Raw genomic sequence first — 27,688 nt, forward strand, 5'->3', positions numbered from 1 at the left:
TTCACATCACAAATCTCTCTCCACTCAACTGCCCATAGTGATTGATAAGCTCCGGCGTTTCGCCTACTCAACGTTTCCCTCCAAAAACTCCAATCTAACTTTTTATTTTTGTTTCTAGCCAATCTTTTTTTTTTTCTATAGTTTCAGAATCAAATGCTCAATTTTGGAGTCGTTATGTATCAAAAGAAGAGCCCAAGTAATGCAACAGAAAAGTGAGTTCTGAGTGTATCTTACCAAACCGAAAAAAGTAAAAATGCAACCTATAAAACAAGATATTATCTCTCTCATTGCAATAGAAATCTCCCCCTAAAAAAAATCTCTTTGCACATGTCTCTGTCAGTTCTTTTTATGTTTTGCGTGCATAGAATTGCCGATTGTCGGATGATTTTCTTCTTCGTTCGATGAAAGCGGAAATAATAGAGAACAGCGTTTTATTGTGGTTTTTTGTTTTTTCGTGTCAAAGTTTCTGTAAAAGTCATGATGGTAGAATTTGTTCTAACTGTTTTATTCTTTTATTTTTAACTTTCAATTTAATTATAAATCAATTGCATATTATTGTCCATGTAATTAAGCTTTTAAGTTATCAAGAATAAGTTGAAAATTTTATTTGCAAATATTTTTTATGTCGAATTTCGATGCAGATAATGTTTTTTTTTTCCAAAACCGCTAAAATTATTTCAATATTCTTTATTTTTTTTCTATAGTTAAAGAAAAATTTTTTTAGAAAATTAACAAAAAAACTAAAAAATTACCAAAAGTTGTTCATTTTGATGAGAAAAAACATGAAATGTTTTCTCTGAAAAAAAAGGAAAATGGTCAAAATGTTAATATATTTTTGCAAAAATCGAATTGTTTTCGAAATATCTGAAAAACTAAAATTTTTCGGAAACGGTTTTTCTATAATACGCTTTGTATGCCAGGATACATTAAATAGAGAAAAATTGAGACAAAGTCCAATTACTGAAAGTGTAACATTTTTCTTTAAATTATGATCTAGGATAGTTTGTTAATGAAGCGATATTGCTTCTTGTATGCATACCTATGTATGTATGTCATTTCCGAAGTATTATAATATGTATCCTAATCAAGAACATGGATCATAAACATCTTTATTTTTATTATTTTATCTTTATTTTTCAACTCGATGTAAATTAAAAATCTTCACTAGTAGCCAGTAGCTCGACTTTGCAAATGCGTTCGTTTTAGATTTCGTCTTGTTTCCGATTGGCCCGGTTATTACGTAAGCACCTAAATTTTAATGTTATTGCATCTCATCACTACTTAAAAATGAGTCAAGTTTTTGAAATAGAAATACGAGCTTCATTGTGAAGATCACGATATTCTTTTTATTCGAATAAATCTGGTTGCATAGCTGTAGTACGTCAACGGACGAACCTGGATGAAATAGTGAATAAATATATTTTCTATAAAAAGGAGAAAATAAAAGAAATGTTATAGTTGACAGTTAATCCTTTGCATGGTGAATCTGTTGGCGGATGCCAGTTAATCTCCCTGTTTATCCGTATGCTCATATTTTTAAGTCGTCTTCAGTCGTTGTCGTTCTAAAAAATTTGGCCATCGATTGGCTCAGCTTCGTCTTTTTTGCCTCCTTTCACTTCTTCTTTTCTTGTCCGATTTCAGAAAAATTAAGATAATAAATTGCTTCAAATTTTGAAGTGCAATACACTTTCGCAGTCTAAATGCCTCTTGTTTTCTAAAAGTTATGCCAATTATTTATTCTTTAAAAATATTGGACTTACTGCCATGGAAGTCATATAGTTTCGCTACAAAAGTAGTACCTGTTCTGTGGTTTGGGTATTTTTCGAATTAAAATTTTTCCAAACTCAACTTTTTTGTGCAATTCTAAATGTATTTTTATGAGTATTCTTTTTTCTCCCTCTCCTATGTACATCCGCCAGCAGATGCTTGTTGAATTCTTATCGAAAGCTCTTTATCAGAACTTATTTTGAAAAAAATGTCAAGCATTCTCCGAGCATAGGTTTAAAATATTTCTGAAACACAGGTACATTTAACCAATCTCTCAGTTGAAAAGGTTACAATTTTCAGTATCAAATAAAAAAGTATAACACAATAATCTTTTGCACTTGACTCGCGTCATTTATCTGATCAACATGGCTTCATGCTCGGAGAATGTTCTTCTTTCTGCCAAAATGACTCACTGGAAATACTTTGAACATTATCAATGAAATTCAAAATAAAAATCAAAGAATAAGACTTTAAACTTTGAAAATTAGGACTTAAAAATTGTTGTAGAAATGCACCTAGCTCTTCAAATTTTGTTTGCCACTTTTTTACTGAAAATTGATGGCAACATACTTGAATTCTTTGATTTTTTCTCTACTAAAGGAAAACAAAAATCTTTGAAACTTTAAAATCAATGGTTTGTGTTAACTGAATTTGGTTCACCGATAGAACGATTGTTGTAAATCAAGGAGGTTAAAAAATTGAAATATCGATTAGTCATTGATTTTGAAAATTCAAAGCTTCCAGACAGAATGCCTCTTTGAAATACCCTTTGAACTATCAAGCTTCCTCCTCTTCCTCCTCTAAAAATAACGTGAATAAATTGTTCGAAGAGTATGGAATCATCTCATTTCCGATTCATATTCGTTTCCGCTATCAAACAATTTAACAATTTAATATGATATTCAGAGATGAATAAAATGCATTTTCTGCTCGAATGCCTTTTTTAGCTCGAATAAGTTTCTTCTTGCGTATCAGTTGGCAGGTGCAATGCTCAATTTTAATTTTAAGAAAAGTTTACATCAGCAAGCCCTACTTTCTCATTCTCTCCTTTTTAATTTTGTTTCTTTTGTTGTCTTGAAAGAAATTCAAACCCTTAAAGTATAAAATTGAATCAATTGGGTGTTCTTCTAATTGTCTCGTTCATTCAAATATCACTATGCATTAGGGAATGTCATATCAAATTGAATGATGAAAGTAGATTAGAAAGAGAAAAGAGAACATCCATTTAAGTATTCAAGTTAGCTTTTTGATTTTTCTAGATTTTTATGAACTAAAAATTGAGAATATTTACACTTGGCTGAGAACCACGGCGCGAGGAGATCGTTGAAGAGGCTGAAAGAAGCGACATCGCCCAAATATGAGGAGGAATGGCGTCTTCCGTTGAATTTTAGGAATTAGAATTTTTATGAGTATCATCAAGTTAGTTTTAACTTAAAGGTTCCGACAAAACCTTCAGATTATTCCAAGTTTTCTTTTGGATCCTTAGTAAATACAACCTGACATTTACAAAACGCCGAAACATATTCCCATTTTGTTTCGTAGTGTTCAACTTGTCAAAATGAAAATAAAAACATTCAAACAAGAAAAGCAGGAAATTGAGTTTCGATTTGACGAAGAAATGCGCTGTTTCTACTGCTACGACGACGACGACACGGCGATTTGAAATGGAAATATGTGTAGATGCACAGAAGCCTCTGGAGAAGGGGACACATGTGAGAGCAGCTCAAAAAAAGCAATAAAGCCTTGTGCTCTTTCTCTCTCCAAAGACTCGACTCTCAGGGCTCATTTCAAGCGTGAGGCCAACATAGTAAGAGCTCAGAGTCTAAGATTCGTTTTTTTAACCTTCTTCCTGGTCCTTAACACATTTTATGGCTGTTCGGGTTGATCTAGTCTAGACTAGGTGATTCTCAATTTGTTGTCAAGGAGAGTAGCAGACTGAAGATCCTAGGTGAAGTTAGATTATATTTTTCGATTTTTGAAGTTAACTTTTGAACTAAGGTCTAATAGGTTCAAAATACAATGGACAATAAAGAGAGAAGCTGTGACAAGAGCTGTTAACTCTGATTGATGGTTTTCATAGGTTTATCCTATGTCGAAATGCCAAACTACCGTATTCCGCATATTTGAGTAGTTCTTCCACATATATTCGGCTTGTATTCAAAAGTACAGAAAATGAGAAGATGTTTTGTCATTATCTTACTTCAATAAAACCTTTCACATAGAAACTGTATGTCTAAACGGCGACCTACGCCTACTGCCAAAGTGCATTACGAACAGGGGCGGGCATTGATTTATTGAATTTCTTGATTTTTTGACATTATGTCAATAGTTCTTGTTTCTTGATTTCTTGATTAATTGTGTCAAGAAATCAAGAAAATTTTTTACTCGAAATTTAGCACAAAAAAGTGGGTTTTCAGTTTTTCTGAAAAAAAGTTTTTTTATCAGTTTCAGAAACTTAGTTAAAACTAAGATCTTCTTGAGAAATTCAACTCTTTCCTTTCATTTTGTTCAAAAATATTAACTGGAGACATTTGATTTTTCTTGATTTCTTGACTTTTTGAAATGGCTTTTCTTGATTTCTTGACTTTGAAAAAGTTTGCCCACCCTTGGTTACGAACAGTTAACAGATAAACTGCGTACACGAAACATCATAGGTGTGAAGCAGGCGCCTGTAGGCATGCCTACCTACCAGACTTACCTGATTTGTGACCATACTTTTTGCATCTCCCAAAATTTGAAATTTCTCACATCAGGTCAAATACAAACCTTCAGTTTTAGAATTTTCGTTACTTTTATAATGTTTTGAACAAAATTTAAAACTTCCTCCAACTCTCGTTGTTTTTCTTTAAAATCTATCTGAAAATATCAAGTCACCTTTTTTCAGACCAAAATCATATCTTCATCCTTATCGCCGCTTCAGTATGCAGCCTACTTCCACTTACCGCACATCATTATCACCACAACGATCTCCACGTCTCAAAAGATTATCCGAACAGTTATCACAAATCAGAATATCATTAGATCCACCGAGTCCACCATTTCTATCACCTAGTCCATTGGGTGACTATCGGGTAAATGATGAACCACGAATGCATTATCTTCAAGTACCCGGAGGACAAGCCGATGACAACTCTCCAGAGTTTCGAGGAGGCGGAGCTTTCCTTTTTGGAAATAACTTGCCATCTCGATTTCTTTCTTCGCCTCCGCCTGATCGAAGAACAAGTTTTGCGTCGACAATGTCAGACACGAATAGCTCAATAACTATTCCAATGTCATCGAGTTATCAGAATTTATTATCGCCGATGTGGAGCACTATGAAGTATTCCAGTGATGACAATGAAACACCACCAAATGAACCAAGTCCTAGAAGATCAAAAAGTGCATTGGTAAGCTTTTACTAAATTTGTGTCACATGACTGTGTTCTCCGGACTTTGTTGCACAAGTTTCATTTTAATCATTATTCCAAAAAAGGCTCTGAATACCGTAATGTCCCAATTAGAATTGCTTCCAATTGAGAAGTAGTAACAGAAACATATGGTATGTTTTATTATTAGATCCAAACACTTGTTCCTTCTGATTTTATTTTAAAAAAGTTGTATTTTGGAATAATGTCAGCTAAAAACTGTGATATCACAGTTATTTGTGAACATGCAATTATTTCAAACAAAGACTGGCGCAAATACGGGAAAGTGATGTCACTGTGAACCGATGCAGCTGATAATTAAAATTGCTGTATTTTTTGTATTAATATTGCAGACTCTAATAGTCTTGCACTGCTTTTGTTGAACCATAAACGTTTTGTGGAAACTTTTGCGAATTTGCCATTTTCTGGGTAGGGCTTGAAAACCGTTCAATTATTTGATGAAATGTTAGACAATATGTGTTTAAGAACCAATTGAAAATTAGTATTTTATGCAAAACTAATAGAGGAATTACGGTATACTAGTAGCTATCAGATAACTATAGCTATTATAGTCTAGACAACGAACCTTGATCAGCGGTTTTACCCGGTCGAGGCGTGACGGAGGCGCCACCAATCCGCCTCTTCCCTCGACCTAATAACGACTTTCGCCCGGAAAGGCGTAATCCAGGCGAGAACCTTATGCCTAATCGTGACACCTTTATGAAAAGGTCTACAATATCCTAAGGTTCCCCTTTTTTGTTCCATGCTATAAAAGTGTCTGCTAGGGAAAAGTGTTCAGCTATGACACATTCCATTTAATAATATTCACCAAAAGTGTTTGACAAATGCAATAACTGTAATTCAATTCCTAGACGTCTCGACGAGATCCCGACAACTCGGGGTCGGACAACAACATTGAAATGTCCAATTGTGAAAAATGGAGACATTTCAGTTGTCCTCTCTCCATGTCTCTCTGTCTTCCACATTATCAGGCATATTAGTGTCAAATTAAGTAAATTAGTAGTGAATAAAAGAAAGAGATATGGAAACTAAAGGGAAAAAGGGAGGAATACTAAAAAGGGGAAGAGTGTAATATATTAGGGACAAGAAAAACCGCACCGCCCCGTCTTCATTTTCCTTCGTTCTTTCTGTCCCGAAAAAGAGAAGAAGGAGGAGGAGAAGGAGAAGGAGAAGGAGAAGAAGAAAGAACAATTGTACAGTTCTTTCTTTCAATGTTCAAAGGCCTCGAAATGATTGTACACTTTCTATAGTAACTCGATGATTTCACTCTGATCCTCCTTTTTTTCCAAAAGGAGCTTCAAAATGCAGTACTTCAAGCCTAGGAAGGTGAGAGCTTTTCTATAACTTTTCTCACTACAAAAATTTTGTACCCCTAAGTTTTCAAAAAAATTCCATAAATGAAGACGGAAAATATCAGCTCTTAATAACCGTGATTTTCCAACTCTGACTGATCCCCCAATTTGAATTTCCTCCAAAACAAGAACTGCAAAACCAATCAGCGTTTTGCTCCGCCCACTTTTGAATCAATCTTAATGGTTCAACAGTAGGCTTGGCTTCCGATTTTAAAAGAACTTTCGAAAAAGCAAAAAAAGAGCTGAAAAATCTAGTTTTTTTAAAGCTTTGGATTTTGGAATCTTTCACAATATTTTTGGGTTTATTTTGAATTCAGCCCCATTCCATCAATTTTATTATCCTTTAAAGAATTCAAATATTCAATAAATTCTTGCCTGCACGCACAAAATTTCACAACACGGCGCTAGTGACATATAGGCACGTAGGCAGGAAGGAAGGTGGTAGGCACGTGCATTCCAATACGTGCCTGCCTATCATGGAAGGGTTAGATTAGTTTGTAATGAATACCATTTTTTAAGGTGCACTATCTCTAGTTTTATGGCAACCACTATTTACAAAATTTACAAAACTTACGTTCTGAAAAAAGTAAGAATTTCAGTTTGAAAAGTAGTCATGTTTTTGGTAATGTGTCAATAAAAAAGTTGAGCAACCGAACAGAATCGTTTTATAAAAGTTTGTTTTCGTTCTGCTTTTTTTCCAAAAGGCATAACGAAAAACTAATTACGGGACAGACACCTGCTCCTCTACACAATATCCCTCACATTTTTGGGTGTAACATTCTGGAAATTGTTAGATATTGTTTAGTCGAACGAACATGCTTAGACAAGTGAGTTGGTTATTATTGTATTATTTTTATTTTCAAATTATTTGTTATGAAACATGTTTAAATTATTTTAATAGGAAAGTTCTATCATTTAAAATAAAATTGTTTAATTTTCAGAGCAACCGTTCTTCGTCTGATTGTATCAATGTACCACCAATCGTCTTCTCTCCAGTCTTGTCGCGGCCGATACGTTCGATGTCTCCAACAATGTCAATGTCACCGACGTTTCGCACTCACCATGTAAGTGTTTTCTTTCATATTTGTGACTCATTTGATTGCTCTTTTGAACACTTTATATTTGATCCTGACTTATACATATCAAACCACTTTAAATTGTGTTCATTATTGAAAGAGCTCTAGCTATTTAGTTGAATTGATAATTGGCTCAAATTCGTCACTCTTGCAAGAATATCTCATAGTCGTCGCAGTTTTTGTAGCAGTCTCTCCGCGTTTTTCGATACAAATCTTTTTTATTTTCAGTTTTTTAAGATAATTTTAGTTTCAAGATAAATCAGATTTTTTTCCGAAATCTGAGACATGGAATGGATTTAAATAGCTCAAAATGTTATGTTTTTTTGTTAGTCGAAACAAAAATGGCTGATTACAAGTATTTTTTAGATCACGGTGTGAAGATTTGAAAATCTGATACACAAGACATTTCATTGTTCTCTCTAATAATGTGTTCTGTTTAAAATCTTTTTATCTGAAGAACTACTTGCAAAGTTGTGCAAGTGCTGTCGTAAAAAGACTAAGATTTGACCATTTCTTCTCGATTTCAAGTATCGAAAAAAGATGGTTATCCTCGGTGCTCGTGTTAAGAGTTGTCAAAAATCGATAATACACACTTTTGAGGATTTGCACACACACACATTGAGAAAAGTGATGATATTTTGGGCGAAAAAAGAGGCGAGAAAGAGTTCTCTCAAGTGCCCCGAGGACTTGGCAATGAAAACAGAAAAGTGCACGAGAAACGCGCCAATGGTTCGCTGGCGCACTTCTCGATTATTGTCTGTGTTTCCCGCATTGAAAACTATCTCTAACTCTCATTGAGCTACTCTAATTGAGCTTCTCTTTTTATTTTTTAATTCATTAAATCCTTTATTTTCAAGCTTTTTTTAAATATAAAAACTGCGTTTTCTTTCATTTTTTAAAACTTCCAACGTTTGATTCTAATTTATCAGCTGCTTTTTGATGATTAGTTGAATTTAATTGAGATTTCTGTTCCCGAGTAAGCTTAATTATAGAATCATTCATTTTTAATTCAACAGTGTCGAATCTAAAAGTCTTTCAATTGAGTAAAAGGGAAATCAATAAAAACGAAAAGCTTCCGTTGTGAATTGAAGCAGAAAATGCGGAAAAATCGCGGTCTGAACGGCGAAACTTCACATGCAATTATTGGTTTTCGCTTTCATAATATTTAGAATGATTGAATCTATTTCCCCACGGACTTTGCAAATTCTCACACATTTTCTACTTTTTGTAAAACCTTTTAGAAATAATACTCCAAGAAATTCACAAAATTTATCACATCGCCGCTGTAAGTCTCAAAAACAAATGCCAATTCCGTGGAGATGGAAGGAAATTCGATATTTTTTGCTTGCTGGCCCCCCATAGACGCAACGAATTTGTCATTCAAAAGTCGATTATCTCGTCTCTTTCTTCTCGTAAATTTAGTTTATTTTCCTCCAAAAAGCTAGGCTTCTGGTCTTTCGGCCAAAATTTTGATATATTTCATCGAAACAATACAATTGCACTCTTTTTCGACGACATTCATAGCTGATTAGCCTCTTTGGTTGACTCAATTCTCCTCACTTTCACCCACTTTCTTATCTCTCTCGACATTGACATTTTATGACCCGGAACGCAATACCAGTCATTTTTTCGGGTTGTCGTTCTCTTGAAGTTGAAGAGTTGTTCAACTTCCTGTTTTCCTGAAATCTATTTGATTGCCTTGTAAAATAACTCGATTCCACTTTTTTTTACTTGATAAATAGAATTCGCAAAACTCGCTGTTTATATTGAGGTTAAATTTTATACGGTTGCAAACTTTAAATTTAAGTTTTCAAAAAATTTATATTCCCTTGAATGATTCATTTCCAAAAAAATCCTTCTTGATCTCATTTCCCTATAGCACGTTTTCAGCACTGCATAAACCGGGGGTTGACAATTTCCCACGTGTACTTCCGTTTCTTTTCCGGTTTGTGATGCCTCCTAACTTTTTTTTCTGATTTTTTGATGCTTTGCATTATCCCCGGAAAAGAGTTTTGTTGATCTCCGATTTTTTTTTAATTAAGAACTATAATGTACTAGTACTCTTTGTCTCACTGAATGCCACTATATTTATAAAAACACTATTTTCAAAAAAAATAGGTGCTCATAATAACACACCTCTGTTAATAATATGCCTTGTTTATTCTTGTTCCCAATCGCTATAATCATGTTTTCAGCTTTAAAATGTTAATAATTTTTGGAATGTTTTTGTGATCAAGATAATTGCTCCAGGTTTAGGATTTAACTGGATTCTATGTTTCAAATATGGATATCCGTTAAGAATGTTTTTTGTTTCTTTGAAACTGTTAGCTGCTCATGCCGAAAAGAAAACATTGCTAAACCGGAAAACTTTTGTTACTCTTTTCCTCACACGCACACGCAAACTGATTGGTCCCCCAAGGAAATGTCTTCGTCGTCGTTGTCGCCGTTGTCCTAATTAAAAATGCGTAGACACCCTCATCACATTTGTGTGTGCTTCGGGAGCTCCCTCATTTCGCGCCCAACATCCACATTATTCCATTATTGATCTCAAATTTGAGAAATGTTGATGATGATGGTGCTGTTGGGTAGTCGACAGGCCATGTTTGGACGGAATAACGGAAATTAATCCTGTACTCATCTTTTTTCACAGCTGATGTGAGAAGTGTTTTGTCTCTGAAAATGGATTTAAATAACCAAATCATATGAGTATATAGGATTATGAATCGTTGTATAGGAAAGGATAATCTGCTAACACAAGAAAACTGCTCGAGTATAGTACGTCAACCAATAATTGGATTATTTTTTATTATTATTTCCATCCTATTTTCACAATTTACATTCCCTTCTAACCAACTATTTTTAAACTTTCTTCTCTGTTTTCTCCAAATAAGCATGTCATGGCAAAAGAGCAAAATAAGAGGGGAAAAAAGAGAAAAAAGAAATGTCAGTTGCATTAAAAGAACTTTGGCCAGTTAGTAAGCAAGAGATAGATGCAAATCTTGACTTTCTGTCCGTCCTTTTTTCTCGACTCTAGAATTCAGAGTCATTCGAAAATTTTCTCACTGAAACTCCTCGTTTTTTCCATGGAATTCTAGACTGAAAGCCATAAAACCAGTTTCTCCAAACAAAGCTCTCCATTTTCTTAAAAGCCAAACATCCGTTGAAAACGTTGTTCCGTGTAGCTCTCCTCGTCGTCACCCGCGTTTTTAATTTATTTCCTGTTATTTTCGTCGTTCCACTCTTATTCAACGAAGACTGGAACATTCGTCTTCTTGCATCATAAATCCTTAGTTTCACATCAAGCTACTATTAAAACAAAAATTTTTGTTTCAGAATTCCGATTCGGAAAGTGACACTGGTGCTCAAGCTGCAGGAGTCTGTCTTTTCGCCTGCACTTCCTCAGCATCAGGTCTCGTTTGGAAAGGAAGTGGAAGTCTGATGATACCCCCGAGAAGATCATTTCATAGGCCACAAGGAGGTGGTGGTAATGATTCATCAGATAGTAACAGTAATGTTGAAAGATTATTGAAAAGAAATCGACGAAGGACCATGGCTATTCATGGTAGGAATTTATGATTGCTTTTTTTTTAATAAAAATTATATTTAAAAAGTTAATTTTTAAACTGGTAATTTCAGTATGACTATTTTACTTTTTCAATCGAAAATCAATTTTAAAAAATATAGGAAACATTTTTATTGAATCTGAAAATAATACCCTTTTTTGCTGAAAAGTTTAAAAAAAAACCTAAAATAGTGCCGGAAAGTCGCATTTTGCCAAAAGAATTCACTATACAAAAACCAGTATCATTTTGAATCACCACTTTCCTATATTTTTTATATTAATTCGAAAAAGTTTAGTTTGAACGATATTTTTGGAAAACTTGACATTTTGACCAAAATCGCACTCTTTCTATAATTTCGAGTGTGATGTTATGATTTTTTCGTTGTTTTCGCTCACTTTTTTCGAAAAAAAATTTTGAAATTTGAAAATTTCTCAATAAAATCATCAAGACGATGAATCATTGATCGAAAAACAGAAAGAACAATCCCACGTGTTCTCCAGATTATTCACTCGTCTTTTGTTCAAAAACCATGAAGCGAGAATGCCAAGAAAGATCATCAATTTTTCATAATCTTCCGAACACAGAAAAAAAACTGAAAATTAGAGAATTTTTGAGTAGAAGTCTCTTGTGTTTTTGCCATCTGTTTTTTCTTTCTAAAAAACGTTAAGGGGAATCCAATTTTAAAATTTGACATTTCCACGAGTTTCCTAGCTTATTAATTTTTATTTTCAATATTTCAGGCGTCGAAACAGAGCCTGGTCAAACAGCAGCCTCGACAGGTTGGACAAGTGCTTCAATGACAAATCTCTGCCGAGTCCGATCATCACTGGGTCATTCGGATCCTCAATTGTCAAGTAGCTCAACGAATAGCTTTAATACATCTACATCATCATTGCATCCAGCTACAAAATCATCAACGACTGCTCTTTCATCTTTTTCTACTTCATCTGCTAATCGATCACCAGCAAATCGTCCATCACTACATTCTTCAACATCACCAGTTACATTGCAAAGATGCAGATCTCCGATGCGAGTACCACAAAGGTCTACGTCATCATCACACAATTTTGGAGCTGCTGGAGCTGGACCAAGCAGTTCAGGGAGTTCAGTTCATAGTGGAACGATCACTTTGAGGTAATGTTGTTCTCTTTGAAATTTTTTCAAGAGAGATTAGCCATGAACTCATTGAATTTTTTATCCACTGGATTTAAAGATTTGAATCTTATTTAATTTTTTTTTTCTGAAAAACTATATCCCTATTTGCCGATTTTTGCTCCAAAAATACAGTTAGATATAAACGGACTTGTGCCTTGAAAGATTACTGTAATTAAATTTTCAAAACGTCGTTGTTTTGGAATTTTCATAGTTTTTCTCACGATTAGTTAAAGACTTTTTTAATAAATCTTTTTTTTTCAAACGAAAACCGATAAAAAATCGATGAAAATTAAAAAGCGGCAAAAGTTTGAAGTTACAGTACTCTTTAAAGACGCACGCCCGTTTGTAGTTATTGTCAAATTTGTTCACTGAAATATAATCTAATTCTGTCAGAAAAATATGTTCTCTTTTAGAATATTTTAGTGTAACTGAATAAAAACAAAACTCGAAAGCGATACTGGGAATTGACTGTCTATTGACAGCATGTGTGTTGGAAAATAAAAGTATTTTCATAGGAAGTTAACTGACTAGATGTCAACAAACTTTTCGATATCGACAAACAGGCCTCTCCCTTGGCGAAGAGTGCGAATTTTCGAATCTTGTGACTTTTTTTTCTGTTTTGTTCTCTTTTTCAAAACAACTCTCACTTTTTGTTTTGTTCAACTAGTCTACAAGATTGAAAAGAGTTCCGCTGTTGTTTTTTTTTACTTGTAGGATTAATATGACGAATACCCATTTACTTGTTTTCTACGAAAAAAACGCTGTTGATAATTCTCATAAATGAGATCTCCGACATTTTCTTATTTAAAAAATTTGGCTAATTTTATTCTCAACTGTCTCCCCAATCGTAACTTTTATCTGAAAATATTTTAAAAAAGAATTAACCGATCGAAAATGTCTTCATTAGACTCAAAAGACCGATTTTAATATAATTTTCCGTGTCACACCTGTTGTCCTGTGGAAATTGATATCCATTTTACATTAATTTACCAAATTCAATCAAATAATGTGAGATTAATGACAAAAATGAGCAAAGTAAGAAAAATAATCAATTAAAAATCAATTTGCGACAGCTGCTACACGGAAAAGTTGAATTAGGCATTTTTTAAATTGTGAACGGCCATAAAAAATTTTCATTATAATTTTAAAAAATCCAAAAAAATCAGTTCCTACTCCTATAATGTTACATTACAAATAAAACATCTAACAAATTTTCCAAGTGTTTGCAGAACGTATTCTGCCCGTAATGGAAGTTCTCTGATGGCTCCTGTCCAAGATACTCGTCGTTGGTCACTTGCTTCACTTCCATCAACAAGTGGATACGGCACACCTGGAACTGGAAGCAATTCGGGCGTTTCAGTGAGTTTTCATTCTATTTTTTTTTGTAGTTTCAAGAAAGAATACAATTTTCGAATCAGAAAGCAATAATTTTCTGACTGTCCGCCATTCTTGTCGTATTGAAAGTCGTACATAATATAGATTTTATTCAAACGAAATATTTGTAATGAGGCACAATAGCTTGTTCCAAAGACCTTTACTCGCTAAATTTCGATATCGTTCACTACAGAGTCAATATTCATCTTCTGAACAAATTGGTGAAATGTTGGATCAAACACGAATATCTGGACCCGTTCGACAGAATTCATCGAGATTTGATAGCAATGATTCCTATGATGATATGGCATCACATCAACAAGCGGCTGCTCAAAATGCATTTTTAAATAGACCAAGAAGTCGCAGTTTGACGTATGTTACAGGAAAATAATTTTTAATATTTAAAACAATCACATTTTCAGAAGTCCAATGAAATTCCTCAACGAGTATAATATCGAAATGGTGAATCGAACGAGTGTCTATAAAGAACGATTTCCACGTGCAAAATTACAAATGGAAGAACGTCTAAACGCTTTTGTTGCTGAAAATGGTCCACTGAGTGGCGGAATTTCTCAGCAATCTGCACGAGATGACACGGATCGTGTTGATGACTTGTCTGCAAGACAATCAGGAAGTAGCAGTGGATTGAAAGCAAAAGATAGTGTTGAAGAGGCTGTTATGAGGAGTCGACGGTCTACGGTATGTTGAGAAATTAATAAAACTTGAGATAAGAGTAAATTCTGGTATTACGCACGAAAATTTCCGATTTATGAGATTTATGGCACAAAAATACGGTACCCGGTCTCGACACGACCGCATAAAATAAAATTCAAACAATGTTCGTTGTTTCAAATTTTTTCTCGATTTTCCTTGAAATTTTTTTAAATACTTTTTAACTGATAACTAAATCTGAAAAAAAATAATTCACCGAATGTGTAGATAATTAAACCAAAAGAAAAATTAAAGAAATTGCTAATTAGCGAGTCGTGGAAATTTAAGGAGTACTGTAGTTTCCACTCCTCGCTTTTAGCAATTTTCTTCAATTTTTTTTTATTATTTTCATTTTTGGTATTATTTCCCTTTTCAACGTTAGTAATCAGAGAAAAGCAATAATTCAAAATTAAAAAAATGAAAAAAAATTGGTACAACGAACTACAGTAATCCATAAAACGCCCTTTGTAATTTAATATTATGAGGTCGTGTCGAGACCAGGTACCGTATTTTTGCCTCAAAATTGCTAATTTTCGCGTTTGAATATATCTTTTTCACCAAAATTGTCTGCCTCGTTCCGTTTTATTTGTGTTTGTTGTTGGTTCGCATAGAATATGTAACAAAATTTTAGAGAAAAACGGAAAGTCTTACTAATTCAATTTTCGCTTTTTCCCGTCAGTTGGAACTTTTTGTTCTTCCTTAAAAGTTAGTTAAAGAATTTTTTTTTGCATTTTTCGCTACACATTTATCACTCGACGCACAACTTTCGCATTTTATTTTTTTCCCAAAAAAACGTATAATTTTTCAAGGTACTTCCAAATGAAAAACGACCTCACTCGTTTTCTTCTATCGTTCGAAAGAACCCTTTTTGATTGATTAGCTTTCTGAGGAATTGGCGGCTGCTTTTTGGCGAAAAAAGTATAGGAATGAAACACTTTTTCTTATTTTGCGGGTTCTCAAGATTCAATTTTTCGAATTTTTTTTTGGTTTTTGATTTGTACTGTCAGTTGAAAAATTGGACAGGTGGAAAGGCAGAACACACGGCTCCCATCTGTTTGCTTTGTTCGTTTTTCAAAAATTTTCAAGGAACTTATTGTTATTTTTGTGTGTGTCAACACAGCTGAAATCATGTCTTGTGACCCAATTGTTTATCTTTTTTTGCAGAAAATATGTCTTTCAAGTTCCAATAATTCATTTTCCAGGTTCTTGAAGCTGAATCATATGCTGACAGAAGTCTTCTTCGTTTGATTGGTGACGGAGCAACTCGATTCCTGCATCATCAGATTGTTGAGATTGCTTTGGATTGTTTGGGAAAATCAAAAGACGATCTTATTACATGTTCATATTTTTGTGAGATGAGTCAACGACTTGAAGAGACTTTGAATGAGGTATGCGCATTTTCAAGAAAAATTATTAAGTGGTAGGCAGGGTTGGGACTTTTTTGGTATTTTGGCACCAAAAACACAAAAAAAATGTTTGCTGTGTCGAGTTTCGACTCGAGACTATTCTGTAAAAAAATTCATAAAAACACTTTAAAAAAATTTTTCAAAATAGAGTTCTCCAGAAACCTTGCAGATTGTTTGCCTATCACTAAATACCATTTCAAAAAATCAAAGTTTCATTTTTTAACCTTTTCCCGACTAGAAATCAACATTCTTGCAAAACAGTTTGTTTTTGTTTTTTGGATCGAAAAAACCAAAAAATTCATTTTTGCCAAAAAAACCAAAAAAACAACAGTCTCAAATGCATCTAAATTTTTTGTAGTGACATGTTTTATGAAAAAGCTCAGAAATAAGTATAACTTAGGAAAAAACATTTATTTTTACAATGTAATTTTGTTTCCAGGCTCAAATGAAGACCTCCCCTGAATCTCTGGAATACCTATCAAAACTTGTAAAGAAACTTTTAATGATAGTATCCCGACCCGCAAGGCTACTTGAGTGCCTCGAATTCGACCCCGACGAGTTTTATCATCTCCTGGAAGAAGCTGAAGGAGTTGTGAGAGAACAACTTGGTAGTGGAACTGCTAGAGTTCCAGATTTACCACAGTATATTATAGGTTAGAATTCATCTTTAAAAGATTTATCAAAAAATATTATGTTTCAGGAAAACTTGGTCTCGACCGTGATCCTCTTATAGATTCAACAGAGCATGTAGATAGTTCAGAAAATACTCACGCAACGACTTCCGGTACAACTTCAGCTAAAGGAGCTGGTAGTGCATGGCAAGAAACAAATAGAGCGCCGTGCGAGGATGATTTTGATACAATTCGAGTAAGCTTATTTGAAGTATCAAATAAATATATATTCTCAATTTCAGCTTGTTTCAAATGGAGCTTATGGTGCAGTGTACCTCGTCCGTCATCGCGAAACACGCCAACGTTTTGCTTTGAAAAAGATGAATAAACAGACTTTGATGCTTCGAAACCAAGTGGATCAAGTATTCGCGGAACGAGATATTCTAACAATGGCAGATAATCCATTCGTTGTATCATTTTATGGATCTTTTGAAACAAGACAATATTTATGCATGTTAATGGAATATGTTGAAGGTGGAGACTGTGCAGCTTTATTGAAATCTGCTGGAACTCTGCCAGTCGAACTTGTCAGATTATATGTGGCTGAAACGATTCTTGCCATCGAATATTTGCATTCTTATGGAATCGTTCATCGAGATTTGAAGCCCGACAAGTAAGTTTTAGTTTTTCTTTAACTTTTCATATTTTAAAAATTTATTTTTCAGTCTCCTTATCACTGCTATGGGTCATATCAAGTTGACAGATTTTGGACTATCGAAAATTGGTTTAATGAATCGAACGACTCTTGTGGCTGAAGGATACGATGCGGTCGTAGAAACACAACAATTTCAAGATAAACAATTGTGTGGAACTCCAGAGTAAGTACCATTCATTATTTATTCACTGCAAATTTTAAAATTATGAATTCAGGTACATTGCACCTGAAGTGATTCTTCGTCGAGGTTACGGAAAACCTGTTGACTGGTGGGCTCTCGGAATTATCCTGTACGAGTTCCTTGTTGGAATTGTTCCATTTTTCGGTGAAACTCCAGAAGCACTATTTTCAAAGGTTCCTATAAGTTGCAGTTATTTGTCTAAATTCTATATTTTTAAGGTTATAAGTGAAGACGTCGAGTATCCAGAAGAGGATGAAGCATTGCCGCCTGAAGCCGCAGATTTATGTCGACGACTACTCGAAAAAAATCCAGCAGAACGGCTTGGAACTCTGAATGGAGCTGCTCAGCTAATGGCTCATGAATTCTTCATTCTTCTAGATTTTACATCACTTCTCAGACAGAAAGCCGAATTCGTACCACAGTTGGATAATGAAGAAGATACTAGCTATTTTGATAGTAAGAATTAGTTTTCCATTTTAAAATTATTTTTGTTATGATTCGTTTAGCACGAACGGATCGGTACAATCATGAGGCTGAAAGCTGTGGAGAAGAAGAGATTGTCGGATCCTCAGCTGCTTCTTCAATGATGTTTCATTCATTCTCAACGGCCAGTCCACGTCATTCGATTGTTTCCATTGATCCAGCTCATCTTCCACATGTACGTCTATTTCTCTTCCGCTTATAAAAATTGAAACATTTTCAGCTCCTTTCCACTGCAAACGCAGCTGCTAAGGAAATCGAACGTTCTCATTCGGTTTCAATGTCATCGAGACCTGAAACTCGTCCAGAGCGATCTTATTCCACAGGACAAGCTCCTCCAGAGTTGTTTAAAGTGGGAGACGACAATACAAGCACAGTAAGGATAGGGATCTATATTTTAATTTAAAAAATGTATTTTTCAGGCCGTGAATCTTCGTCGTCGCTTTTCGGCTCAACGCCACAATGTTTCCACCACATCCTCATCTGGAACAGGCTCTGGAACGTGTTTCGCTACTGCTGCTTCTTCAACTGATTCTTCAATTGATGCTTCATCACTTCCTTTGTTCCAACCTCCTTCCCGTTCTTCTATCGCCGAACGTGGATCGCGATCACCGCTTCCGAAATTTTCGATTTCTTGCGAAGGAGAAGCTGGAGTGTCAAGATCCGGTGATGATCATGATGATTTGGATGATTCGAGAAATTCAACAATTGTATCAACTGCCTCATCCGGTGGTGCTGATGAAACTGTTCGATTCCGTCGACAAAGTTCCGGTCGAACACCAGCATCTCAACTTCAACTGGTCATTCCATCGATTTCATCATCACAATCTTCACAATCAGCCGAACCTGCTAGAGAAACTTGTTACGTGGTAAGAATCCGAAGAAAAGTATTATTTTCGAATACTGAAATTTTTTCGTCAAAAACACAGAAAACCGAAAAATTTTGTAATATTTATTATCCTAATCAAAATTACACTTTTTATAATTTCAAATAGTAATTTTTAAAAAAGCTATAAAATCAAAAATGTTTTGACTTTTTCAGTATATCAGAATCAAGGGTATTATCGAAAATTTATTTTTAATTTTTTAAAAGGGAAAATCGAAAAATGGAAAAAAATTTCAGAGAAGATGAACAAGTAAATTCAATTTTTAATCAAATTAAAAACATGAGAAAACTATAATTTTTCTAAAAAGAAGAAAAAATGATCAACATTTCAAGATAGTTCAAGATAGAAAAATCAATTTTTTGCCAAACACACAACAAAAAACGATAATAGCGATAAACGAAAAATCTACAGCCCTGGTGGTAAGATTTTTTAATACGCGATATCTAAAAAACAACTTATTCGAAGCTCATTTAATAAATTTACTATCTTTCAGATGTACCCTTCTGGACCATCAACTTCTGTTGGCTCACAACTGTCGCCTGGCGGAGCATCAGTATCTTCAGCATCTTCATCAAATGACGTCGGATCTCCACATCCTCTTCCTCTTCATCACGAACATCCATTGACATCACATGACAGTTCAGCTGCATCGTCTTCTACAGCTCCTTCAAAGACAATAACAATTCGAAAAGGACCATTCGGATTTGGATTCACATTGAAATCTGTTCGAGTATATCTTGGAGAACACTCGGAATACTACACAATTGAACACATCGTTACTGCAGTTGTTGAAGGAAGTCCAGCATTTCATGCTAATTTGCAGGCAGAAGACATGATAACTCATGTTAACGGCCATCCGGTTCACAACTTGACGCATCCACAATTAATGCATCGCCTTCTTGCAAACGGAAATGAACTGATTCTTCGTCTAGTTCCATTAGCAAATACTAGCATTCGTGAAGGTGCTGCTCGTCGCACTGTTGGAAAAATGGCACGTAAGAAGCCGAAGCGTCCACAGAGACGAGTTGTTCCTCTGGAAAAGAAGACTCGTAAACCATCAGCACTTTTGAGACGATTATCTGGAAAGCGAGCAACAAATGACATTGTTCCGGGAAGTTCGAGTCAGAAACAAGCATTCATGCCGAGAAGTGCATCAAGTCAGGATGGTTGTATTCTGACACATCTCCCAGGAACTTCGAAGATTTCACAGCAAGAAGCTTCTCAGGAACCATCAACATCATCACAGGGAATGGTCAGACGAAGTGTAAATGAGATAGAGGTGAGATTTTGAGTTCAAATATTTGCTTTGTTTCCCTACTCCCCCAATGCTTATTCTCTCCTTTTTTAGACAAACCGTCCTTCCTCCCTTCGTTCTACTTCCAATTCCCATCATCATCACCACCATCCCGCTTCCACATCCTCCGTAGCTTCTGCTCCTGCCACATTACCGTCGACAACTCCATCCAATCTGTCTCGAATGGCCTCTTCGTCTCCATCTTCGTCTGCTTCAAATTCTGGAACCTCTTCTCCTGCCGCCACATCTTCAGGCATTTCCATTGTAAAGCAGAAATCACAGTCGATAGCTGTTAGTCCTTTGGCAAGAGATACGCGAATGAGGTTTGTTTTAGAAGTTAATTTGATAAAAATTAAATAAATGCTCTGTGTTCGTTCTTGTCCATTAACTTGCTTTCTGCATTAAAAATTATAAGAAAATATATCATAACTTCACTAGATTTGGACATGGTTTGTTAAAGGCACATGATACTTATTTAGATGGGTTTTTGCGCGTAAAAAAGTTTATGGTAGTTTTGAAAAAGAAGTATACTTTGAAAACTGATTTAAAACAATTTTAACAGAAAAATAAAAGAAAACCATAAAATTCCGCAAAAATTCAACAAAAATATTACCATAACTTTTTTTGCGCGCCGAGATCAAGAAAAAAAAGAAGAAAAAAACTATGCGCCTTTAAGAAGGAATTTTTCAAATTGTAATAAATTTCCTGCTCACTAATATAATTGTTCTTTGAAATTTTCAGAAGTCCATCGCCATCTCATCTTCACCATCGTCCCGCGTCGAGTTCATACACAACACGGCCCGACGGCGTTGTAACTCCGGCAACCTCGTCGTCTCCAAACAACAGCGGCTTCGTCCAAGATCTGATTTCTTCTAGACAGTCACCGAATCTAAGTGCTCGACGTCGTTCATATCAACCAACTACCACAACTTCAATGATCGTACCACCGACTACCCATCATTTGCGTGGTTTCTCTGCAGCTGCACAATCAGCTCAGGACTTACTGAATCGATTGCTTCCAAAACAAGACAACAATAGTGATTCTGGATCGAAAAAATGAATTATATAATTATATCTTGCCTTGTTTCTCTTATCACAAATCATGTTTGTAAATACTTATTTCTTCTTTTTCCAAAATTCTCTTTCCAATCTAAAACCTAGTCATTTGACGTCACAATGCCTTTCCAATCTAATTTTGTAACCTATCTACACTATTTTCTTCCTTCATAATTCTTTCATCTGTTCTTAATATATCTAACCATTTTTCTTCTCCCTAAATATTTCCATTCTGTTATATTCTAGTTTCTCTTCCGGCTCTGTCCACCGTTTCCCCGCACCACGCCCATTGATAATTAGTAGGCTTCTTGGCCTATGATTAAATTCAAAAAAAAAATCAGAAAGCTACTACGTGTTTTTTCCCTAATTAATTCCGCTACTTTACGTTATGTTCAAGAAATGAAAGCATTGATTGATCTAGAAAAAGTCTTGTTTTATTTAGAGGATTTGAAGAAGAATCGAGAAATGTGCAATTTGGGAATTCGAAGTCTACAAAAACGAATTTTCTTGGAATACGTTTTTGATGAGAATCGGAAATTCGAATAAATTATTACAAAAAATCACACAATTTCCTCTAGTTATTTAATTTCTCAAAAAATTGCTTAGCTGCTTCCATATTTCGGACAAACATTCGAACGGTTTTTGTTCAAACATTTAAAATAATCCCTAAAACGTAGGTTTCCATATTAAAAAAAATATTTTCTCGAAGTTTCAAAAGTAAAGAAAAAAAATGAAACAAGATCTTCTGCTTCAGTGATTTTCAACGTTTCGGACACCAAACAGAAATTGAATTTTCACTGGTCCTTTCCAACTTTTCAAGAATTGCTTAGAAAACAAAACATATATATGCCTCCCACGCCGAACTCAAATTCAATCTAAATATATTTCCTTTGTTTATTATCTCGCTATTTTAGAATATCACATTTTGTTTGTCTGGGATTCGAGTTGTATTTATTTTTCAAATGAGACTACGAAAAAAGAGAGTAGTCCGCATAAAAGTTCAATTTATCTAAAGACTCGCTGGATCTGAATCACAACAGTTCTGATTCGATTCACATCAACTTGGATCGTCCGTATTCAAATTGATGAAAACTGTCAGGATACATAGCCACCAGGAGTAATTAGCTTGAAACCGACGATTTCCCGAGGTAGTTGGTCACTATGATATCGGTGTGTAGAGCCACGCCCTCTTCGACTGTCATTTTTTGGAAATCCAACGTCAGACAGTCTTTTTTGGAGATACGCAGATCTTTGAAAATTTTTCTGATGGAATCCGATAGAGCACTAAAACTCATCATGTTTGGGGCACTAGAAATTTCAAATGGAATATGGGATATTCATCTATAGCTAATAATGAATTTGTTCTATAAAGGTCTATAACTTTGTCTAAAGCAGGAATAAGAAAAAGCCCACAATCGGCTAATGCTAAAATATTTGAGAATTATGAATATTTAATTTTTACTTTGTTAACTTTCGTGGTTTCTGAGATATGGTTTCCTGAACAGTGAAGTCCCGCTCACTGCTCATTTTAAAATATTTTTGGTATTAGTTTTTGGAAGACCTGTATTTCAAAAAGTAATAAAGATGAAAACATATAAATAAGCATTAATTATAGAAAAAATATTTCTGATTCAATTCCCTGTTGATAGTGTGCTTTCAATGTTTCTAGTATTCAAGATATACTTGTTTCAAAGTCCCTTCTTTTTTTTAGTTGATGAGGGAGTTATTTCAAAAACCAAAGGATTATGATTTATTGTATCATTGTTCTTTTTTTTTATTTTGAAAGTCTAAACTACAAAAATTAGAACAACATTTTGGATAAATTACTAAAAAAAACTTTATGAACATCAAATAATTTTATTTTATTGAAATAAATAGCAATTCTAGAAGTGAATAATCTATTTGAACGTACATTTCTTTGTTCATTTTTCAATTTATTTTCTAATTCTTCATCGCTTTATTTATGCTTTAATTAGAATGCCCATTGTATTATATTTTCACATCGTATATATTTTCCAATTGCATCTTACTGTCATAGTATCTGCACACGTGAATATATACTTTAAGATCTAGAACTTTGGTTCTTTCACTAGCAATCTACGTGTCTTAACTTTCATTAAAAAGAGTCCTCATTAAATATTACTACGTTTTCCAATAATATTTGATAAATCTTAAAAAATATATTCCATGTCACTTGAACGAGGAGAATATGAATTTTTCATAAATCTAGCGTGTTCAGGAAATCATTTTTCTGATTTCTGGAATTCCATCAAAAATACCTTGACACTAAAAATATTTTGAAATCATTCTCAATTAGGAGTGTGCAAAATTTCTGTTAATAGAGGAGGCAGAGATTATTTTCAAGTTTCTGACAATTTTCAATAGCTAATGTTATGCCTATAAACTTTGCTGTCAAATTAAATATAATCTTTGAAATTACGTGCCAAACTGAATTTTAAATCCCTGATGCACAGCTTCTCAAAATTTCTGCGCCACCTCACAAAACCACGGACCTTCAAGCAAGTATTTATTGGAACTTATAGCTATAGAAAAGTTGAAATCAAACAATTAACTGGACATAGATTAAAGTATTTTTTCTGCAATTCATGATTAAATTTATGGTATAAGTCTTCTTAACTTTCCGAGATATGGGTCTTCCAAAAAGTTTTACCAGAAATTCGCAAAATTTTGGGCAACCTTCTTGTTCAGGAAGTCATTTTTGAAAAACCACTGGAGTTTCTGAAACAAAATTTAAAATTTCGTGATTCCTAAATATTTTGGAACATTTGGCCAATTATGGACTTTTTTTTTCAACAAAGTTATACACCTTTCTTCGAAAAAGTATCTTTTAGCAATAAAATTGTGAGTACCCCATAGTTCTATGTATTTATAATTTGTACCAAACATAATACTTTCAGTGCTCTTTCTAATTTCATAGTCAGTGTTCTAGAATGTTACTGTTTCTCAAAACAAACAGTGTTATTTTCGCAGAAACGATAAGAACTTTCAAGTGGATGCCCTCTTATTTTTGAAACAGAAACGATCGGAGATGAGTATTTCTCATGGGAACTGAAAATATTTGACAAACTACATTCATGGCACTTTGCTTTGAAAGTTCAAATGTTTTTTTTTGGTGGAGTAAATTCTTCAATTTGCTCCTTCTTTTCGTTGTATTTTTTCGTGTAAAGACGAAACTTGGTCGTTAATTATTCTATGTTAGTAGGGAAAAGCGAAACAAAGCTGAAGACGCATGTCACTTTCTTTTCTTTTTGTCTTCCTTAATCTGTCAATTATTTGGGTTGAAAAAAAACTAGAAAATTAATAAATTGTTTTATCCAATTGACTCCTATATTTCTGAACTTTAAAATTACAGCAATAATTTTTGATTTCTAGTAAAAAAATTAAAAGTGTACTAGTTTCTACCGGGAAGCAACATACAGATGTTCAGAAATAGTCGCACTTTCGATTCTGCATTTCTGCAATAAATTGTTTATTTATTTAATTTATTGCATCCCAACTTTTTTTACTTTATTCTAGTGCATGCATTGAATTCAAAGTAGCTTCGAAAGTATAATCAAGTAGAGTGAATAAAAAGAAAAACTTTTAGAATTCAAATGACGTTCTGAAGCGACATTCAATTTCAATAATTGAATTAGTCTTTTCATTTTTAAAGGTTGGATTCTAAGGTACGCTTTTTTAAGAATTATTCTAGAATAAAACTTTCTAAAAACTTACATATTAAAATTGGTAGAAAGTGAGTAGTTTTCTTGAAAATTCTGAGATGGAAAAAAGTTAAAGAATTATCAATTAACATCAAATACCAAATCTGTAAATATTTGCACGTTAAGCACAAAAACTGAAGATTAACTTCGTTCCACTTCCTTTTTGCACATATGTTTCCGGGGGCACTTTCTCTTTTTTTTTCGGGAGCTCTTAGTCGATGTTAATGAAAATGGGAAAAGTAAGTTGTTTCTTTTTTTCAATCTTTCGATTCTGTGTGTTTAGTTTAGTGTCTACCTTTCAAGGCTTTGTGGAATGTTTGGTTCTACATTCACCGAAAAAAGAAACAGTTAAACAGTTAAATTTGATCAGATCCCAAAGTGAAAAACTTTCAGCCCCGCTGAATATGATTATTTTAAAGACTTCAGACACTGCAAGTTAAGATAATTATTACTTTTTTTTTTAATATTTGCTCTCGTCATCGTCTCATGTGCTTGTCTGTCACATGTTTACCCTATAATTACAGTAATTTGTCCTTCACTTCTCCAACAAAAAAGTCATGCGTAGGTTGTTTAAATCAGGGGCTTTTCACACTGAAAAGTAGCAATTTGTGAGAAAACGTATGTGCTAAAGGATTCTAAATGATTTCTGATGTCTTCTTATCCTTGTCCTCCATTCATTTGTTGGAATATCTTCTCTTTTTTCGCCTACTTTCTGCTTAATTATTCATTAAGATGACTATTCGATTCAAATGATGAGAGTGTATGTTTCAGCTATATTTTTTAAGGTTTTTGAAAAACTGATGTAATTGGAAGTTTTTATAGGTTTTTGATGTAGTTGTTTTTGTTAAAAATAATATTTCAATAATCATATTAGTCATTTGGTTCTCTAGAGGGCACCAAAATTGACGGTCTTCTATGGCGTGCTCGGCGTGTTCGTTTTTTTCACAAATCAAAACCGCAAAAAACAGGATGGAATCGGAGCATCTTAACAATTCATTTTTAAATTCAATTGAATTGCGAACTAAATATCACACCTTGAATTTATGCTAAATACGCAAAAAACTGCAATAAAAATCTATTTTTGCTTAATTTTTCAATTCCCATCGTTTTCTGTGTTTTGCTCGAAGTTCATGATTTTTTTTTAATTTTTGGAATTTTTTTGGAATTTTATTGTGATTTCCTTCTAAATTCTTACTTGACATTGCACATACATGCGCTCTGTCAAACTTTCAGAAATCTTTAAACTCTGACCTCTAACCTACTAGAAATCATTAGTCACTTTTCCTTATTCTCCAACTTCCTCTCGGTTCACTAATTTTGTATTGTTTTTCCAATCTTCTTCTCGGCCAGACTTTTTCAGTTTCTCCCCAACTTCAAACTCCATAACTCGAACCTCACTTTTTCCGAACAAATCTGAAAATGCAATTAAAAATTAAAAGTAACACCTGATTATTCTTTCTTCGATATTATTTAAAACACGAGAAGGAAGAAAAGTCAACTCGCCATTTAATACCAATTTCACCTGTTTTCACCCCTTTCTTTCAATAAATGCCGGTTGAATTTTTAAGCGAATTGCACGTGCTCAAGTTTTTGAAACGGAGATAACATTTGAGCGATAAAACTAGAAATTAGATACCTATAGTCTAATTCGCAGAATTTTATGTCGAAATTATATAGTAATTGTGTAGTCTTACTCTTTTCATAGTTCTGTTTCTCTCACGATTCATACATGCTAACAAAAATTGAGTTCAGGTTATAATCACTGTACTTAACTACACCTCTACCAACTTCTTGGTCCATGCCATATCGCTTGTATTTAGCTTTTTTAATGAGTCACCAAACTTTGATTGAACTTGCGACCCAAATCGCCTTGCGGTCCTAAAATTTCCACAAATTTGTCAAAATGTTCTGTGTGAGCTGTGCGTAGACTGTGGACCGACAAGCGAGCTGCCGGCCTTCTCGAAAAGATTGCAATTTGCAGGTCAACCCATTGCCCCACATCTATAAGGATATGCCTGGCAAAAAGGTACCCTCGTAGAAATTATAATAGATATAACTTTTAAAACGTTGGTAATAATAGGCATTCATTGAATTGTAAAATATTGCATCTCATTGGTGTGATATTTTCGAAATCATTATACAATCAATTCAAATAATCGTAATTCCCTCAGATTTATCATGAAAATTTATCTTCCAAAAAATTAGATTAAGTGAAAACTTTTAGTAGCTCTTTTTGGCTTTTATCAAATACCAGTCATATATTTTATATTTCAAAATATAATTGAAAACTGAACTTTACTTATCAATGAAGCATATTATGATATTAGGCAATCCCTTTTAATATCAAAATATAGTTTGCACTTCATGTTCTGAGCACAATGTCTGGGATGTTAATTATCGAAAAAGTGAAAATGTATTCTTTTCGTGCAAAATTCAAGTAGTTTTCCCATGTTGATTACTCTGTGGCCAGTCTTTTTTGCAAGATTAATTCATTATTTGTACTTTCTTTTCCTCTTTTTTCGGATTCTAACTTCTATGGGACCCTCCCTCAGACACAATAGTTCAACAAAATGAATATTTTGAAAGGAAACGACTCTTGATTCTTTTTTCTCTTTTCTTTCTCCTGTTCCAATGAAAAATGGACACAATTTGTTTATTTTTAATCGTCGACTTGTGACTACTTTCTGCCTCTTCTCTAAAGGAAGTTTTACATTTTATTTTCTGACAAAAATGATAGATGATGATCGCTGACAAAATGTTCTGAGAAGGGTCGCAAAAGACGGAAAAAACAAATAAAATGTCTTGTGGGCGGAAAAATGGAAACAGATTTATCACGCAGATGTACCAAGAAAATGGACATTTTGGGGACCTTCGGGTGGAGTTTACCAATGAAATATGTGTTTCTTTTAAGAT

General features: G+C 34.0%; 1 protein-coding gene and 9 non-coding genes across 18 annotated transcripts; 6 read left to right on the top strand and 4 right to left on the bottom strand.

Moving 5' to 3' along the window:
- Positions 1–153: 153 nt before the first annotated feature.
- On the top strand, positions 154–21,479 carry kin-4 (non-specific serine/threonine protein kinase; the record flags this gene model as incomplete). 9 transcript variants are annotated; one of them, NM_001268622.2, is made up of 21 exons in its annotated part: positions 154–212; positions 4,652–5,153; positions 7,486–7,608; positions 10,954–11,182; positions 11,924–12,317; positions 13,559–13,697; positions 13,906–14,084; positions 14,135–14,411; positions 15,626–15,811; positions 16,269–16,482; positions 16,530–16,696; positions 16,743–17,113; positions 17,166–17,318; positions 17,371–17,509; positions 17,555–17,792; positions 17,843–17,994; positions 18,040–18,192; positions 18,239–18,685; positions 19,197–19,982; positions 20,052–20,320; positions 20,739–21,472. In NM_001268622.2, the coding sequence occupies 21 exons, from the start codon at positions 154–156 to the stop codon at positions 21,055–21,057; spliced, it is 5,496 nt and encodes a 1,831-aa protein (NP_001255551.1). The 9 variants fall into 9 exon arrangements, with proteins under 9 accessions (NP_001255551.1, NP_001255553.1, NP_001255556.1 ...); NM_001268624.3 differs by having other exon boundaries at positions 13,568–13,697; positions 20,739–21,057; NM_001268627.2 differs by lacking the exon at positions 20,052–20,320 and having other exon boundaries at positions 13,568–13,697; positions 20,739–21,473.
- Positions 546–566, top strand: 21ur-11997. The gene has a single exon (NR_056641.1).
- Positions 3,402–3,511, top strand: F22B3.14. Its single transcript, NR_056642.1, has one exon. It is a non-coding gene; the product is annotated as an Unclassified non-coding RNA F22B3.14 (non-coding RNA).
- On the top strand, positions 5,761–5,910 carry F22B3.21. Its single transcript, NR_056643.1, has one exon. It is a non-coding gene; the product is annotated as an Unclassified non-coding RNA F22B3.21 (non-coding RNA).
- F22B3.12 lies at positions 5,764–5,913 on the bottom strand. Its single transcript, NR_056644.1, has one exon. It is a non-coding gene; the product is annotated as an Unclassified non-coding RNA F22B3.12 (non-coding RNA).
- On the bottom strand, positions 6,064–6,210 carry F22B3.15. The gene has a single exon (NR_056645.1). It is a non-coding gene; the product is annotated as an Unclassified non-coding RNA F22B3.15 (non-coding RNA).
- On the top strand, positions 8,042–8,297 carry F22B3.17. The gene has a single exon (NR_056646.1). It is a non-coding gene; the product is annotated as an Unclassified non-coding RNA F22B3.17 (non-coding RNA).
- On the bottom strand, positions 8,161–8,297 carry F22B3.16. The gene has a single exon (NR_056647.1). It is a non-coding gene; the product is annotated as an Unclassified non-coding RNA F22B3.16 (non-coding RNA).
- Positions 10,013–10,176, bottom strand: F22B3.18. The gene has a single exon (NR_056649.1). It is a non-coding gene; the product is annotated as an Unclassified non-coding RNA F22B3.18 (non-coding RNA).
- On the top strand, positions 10,013–10,222 carry F22B3.20. Its single transcript, NR_056648.1, has one exon. It is a non-coding gene; the product is annotated as an Unclassified non-coding RNA F22B3.20 (non-coding RNA).
- Positions 21,480–27,688: the final 6,209 nt, after the last annotated feature.

Source organism: Caenorhabditis elegans, chromosome IV, assembly GCF_000002985.6.
Source record: "Caenorhabditis elegans chromosome IV".
In the NCBI taxonomy this organism is placed as follows: domain Eukaryota; kingdom Metazoa; phylum Nematoda; class Chromadorea; order Rhabditida; family Rhabditidae; genus Caenorhabditis; species Caenorhabditis elegans.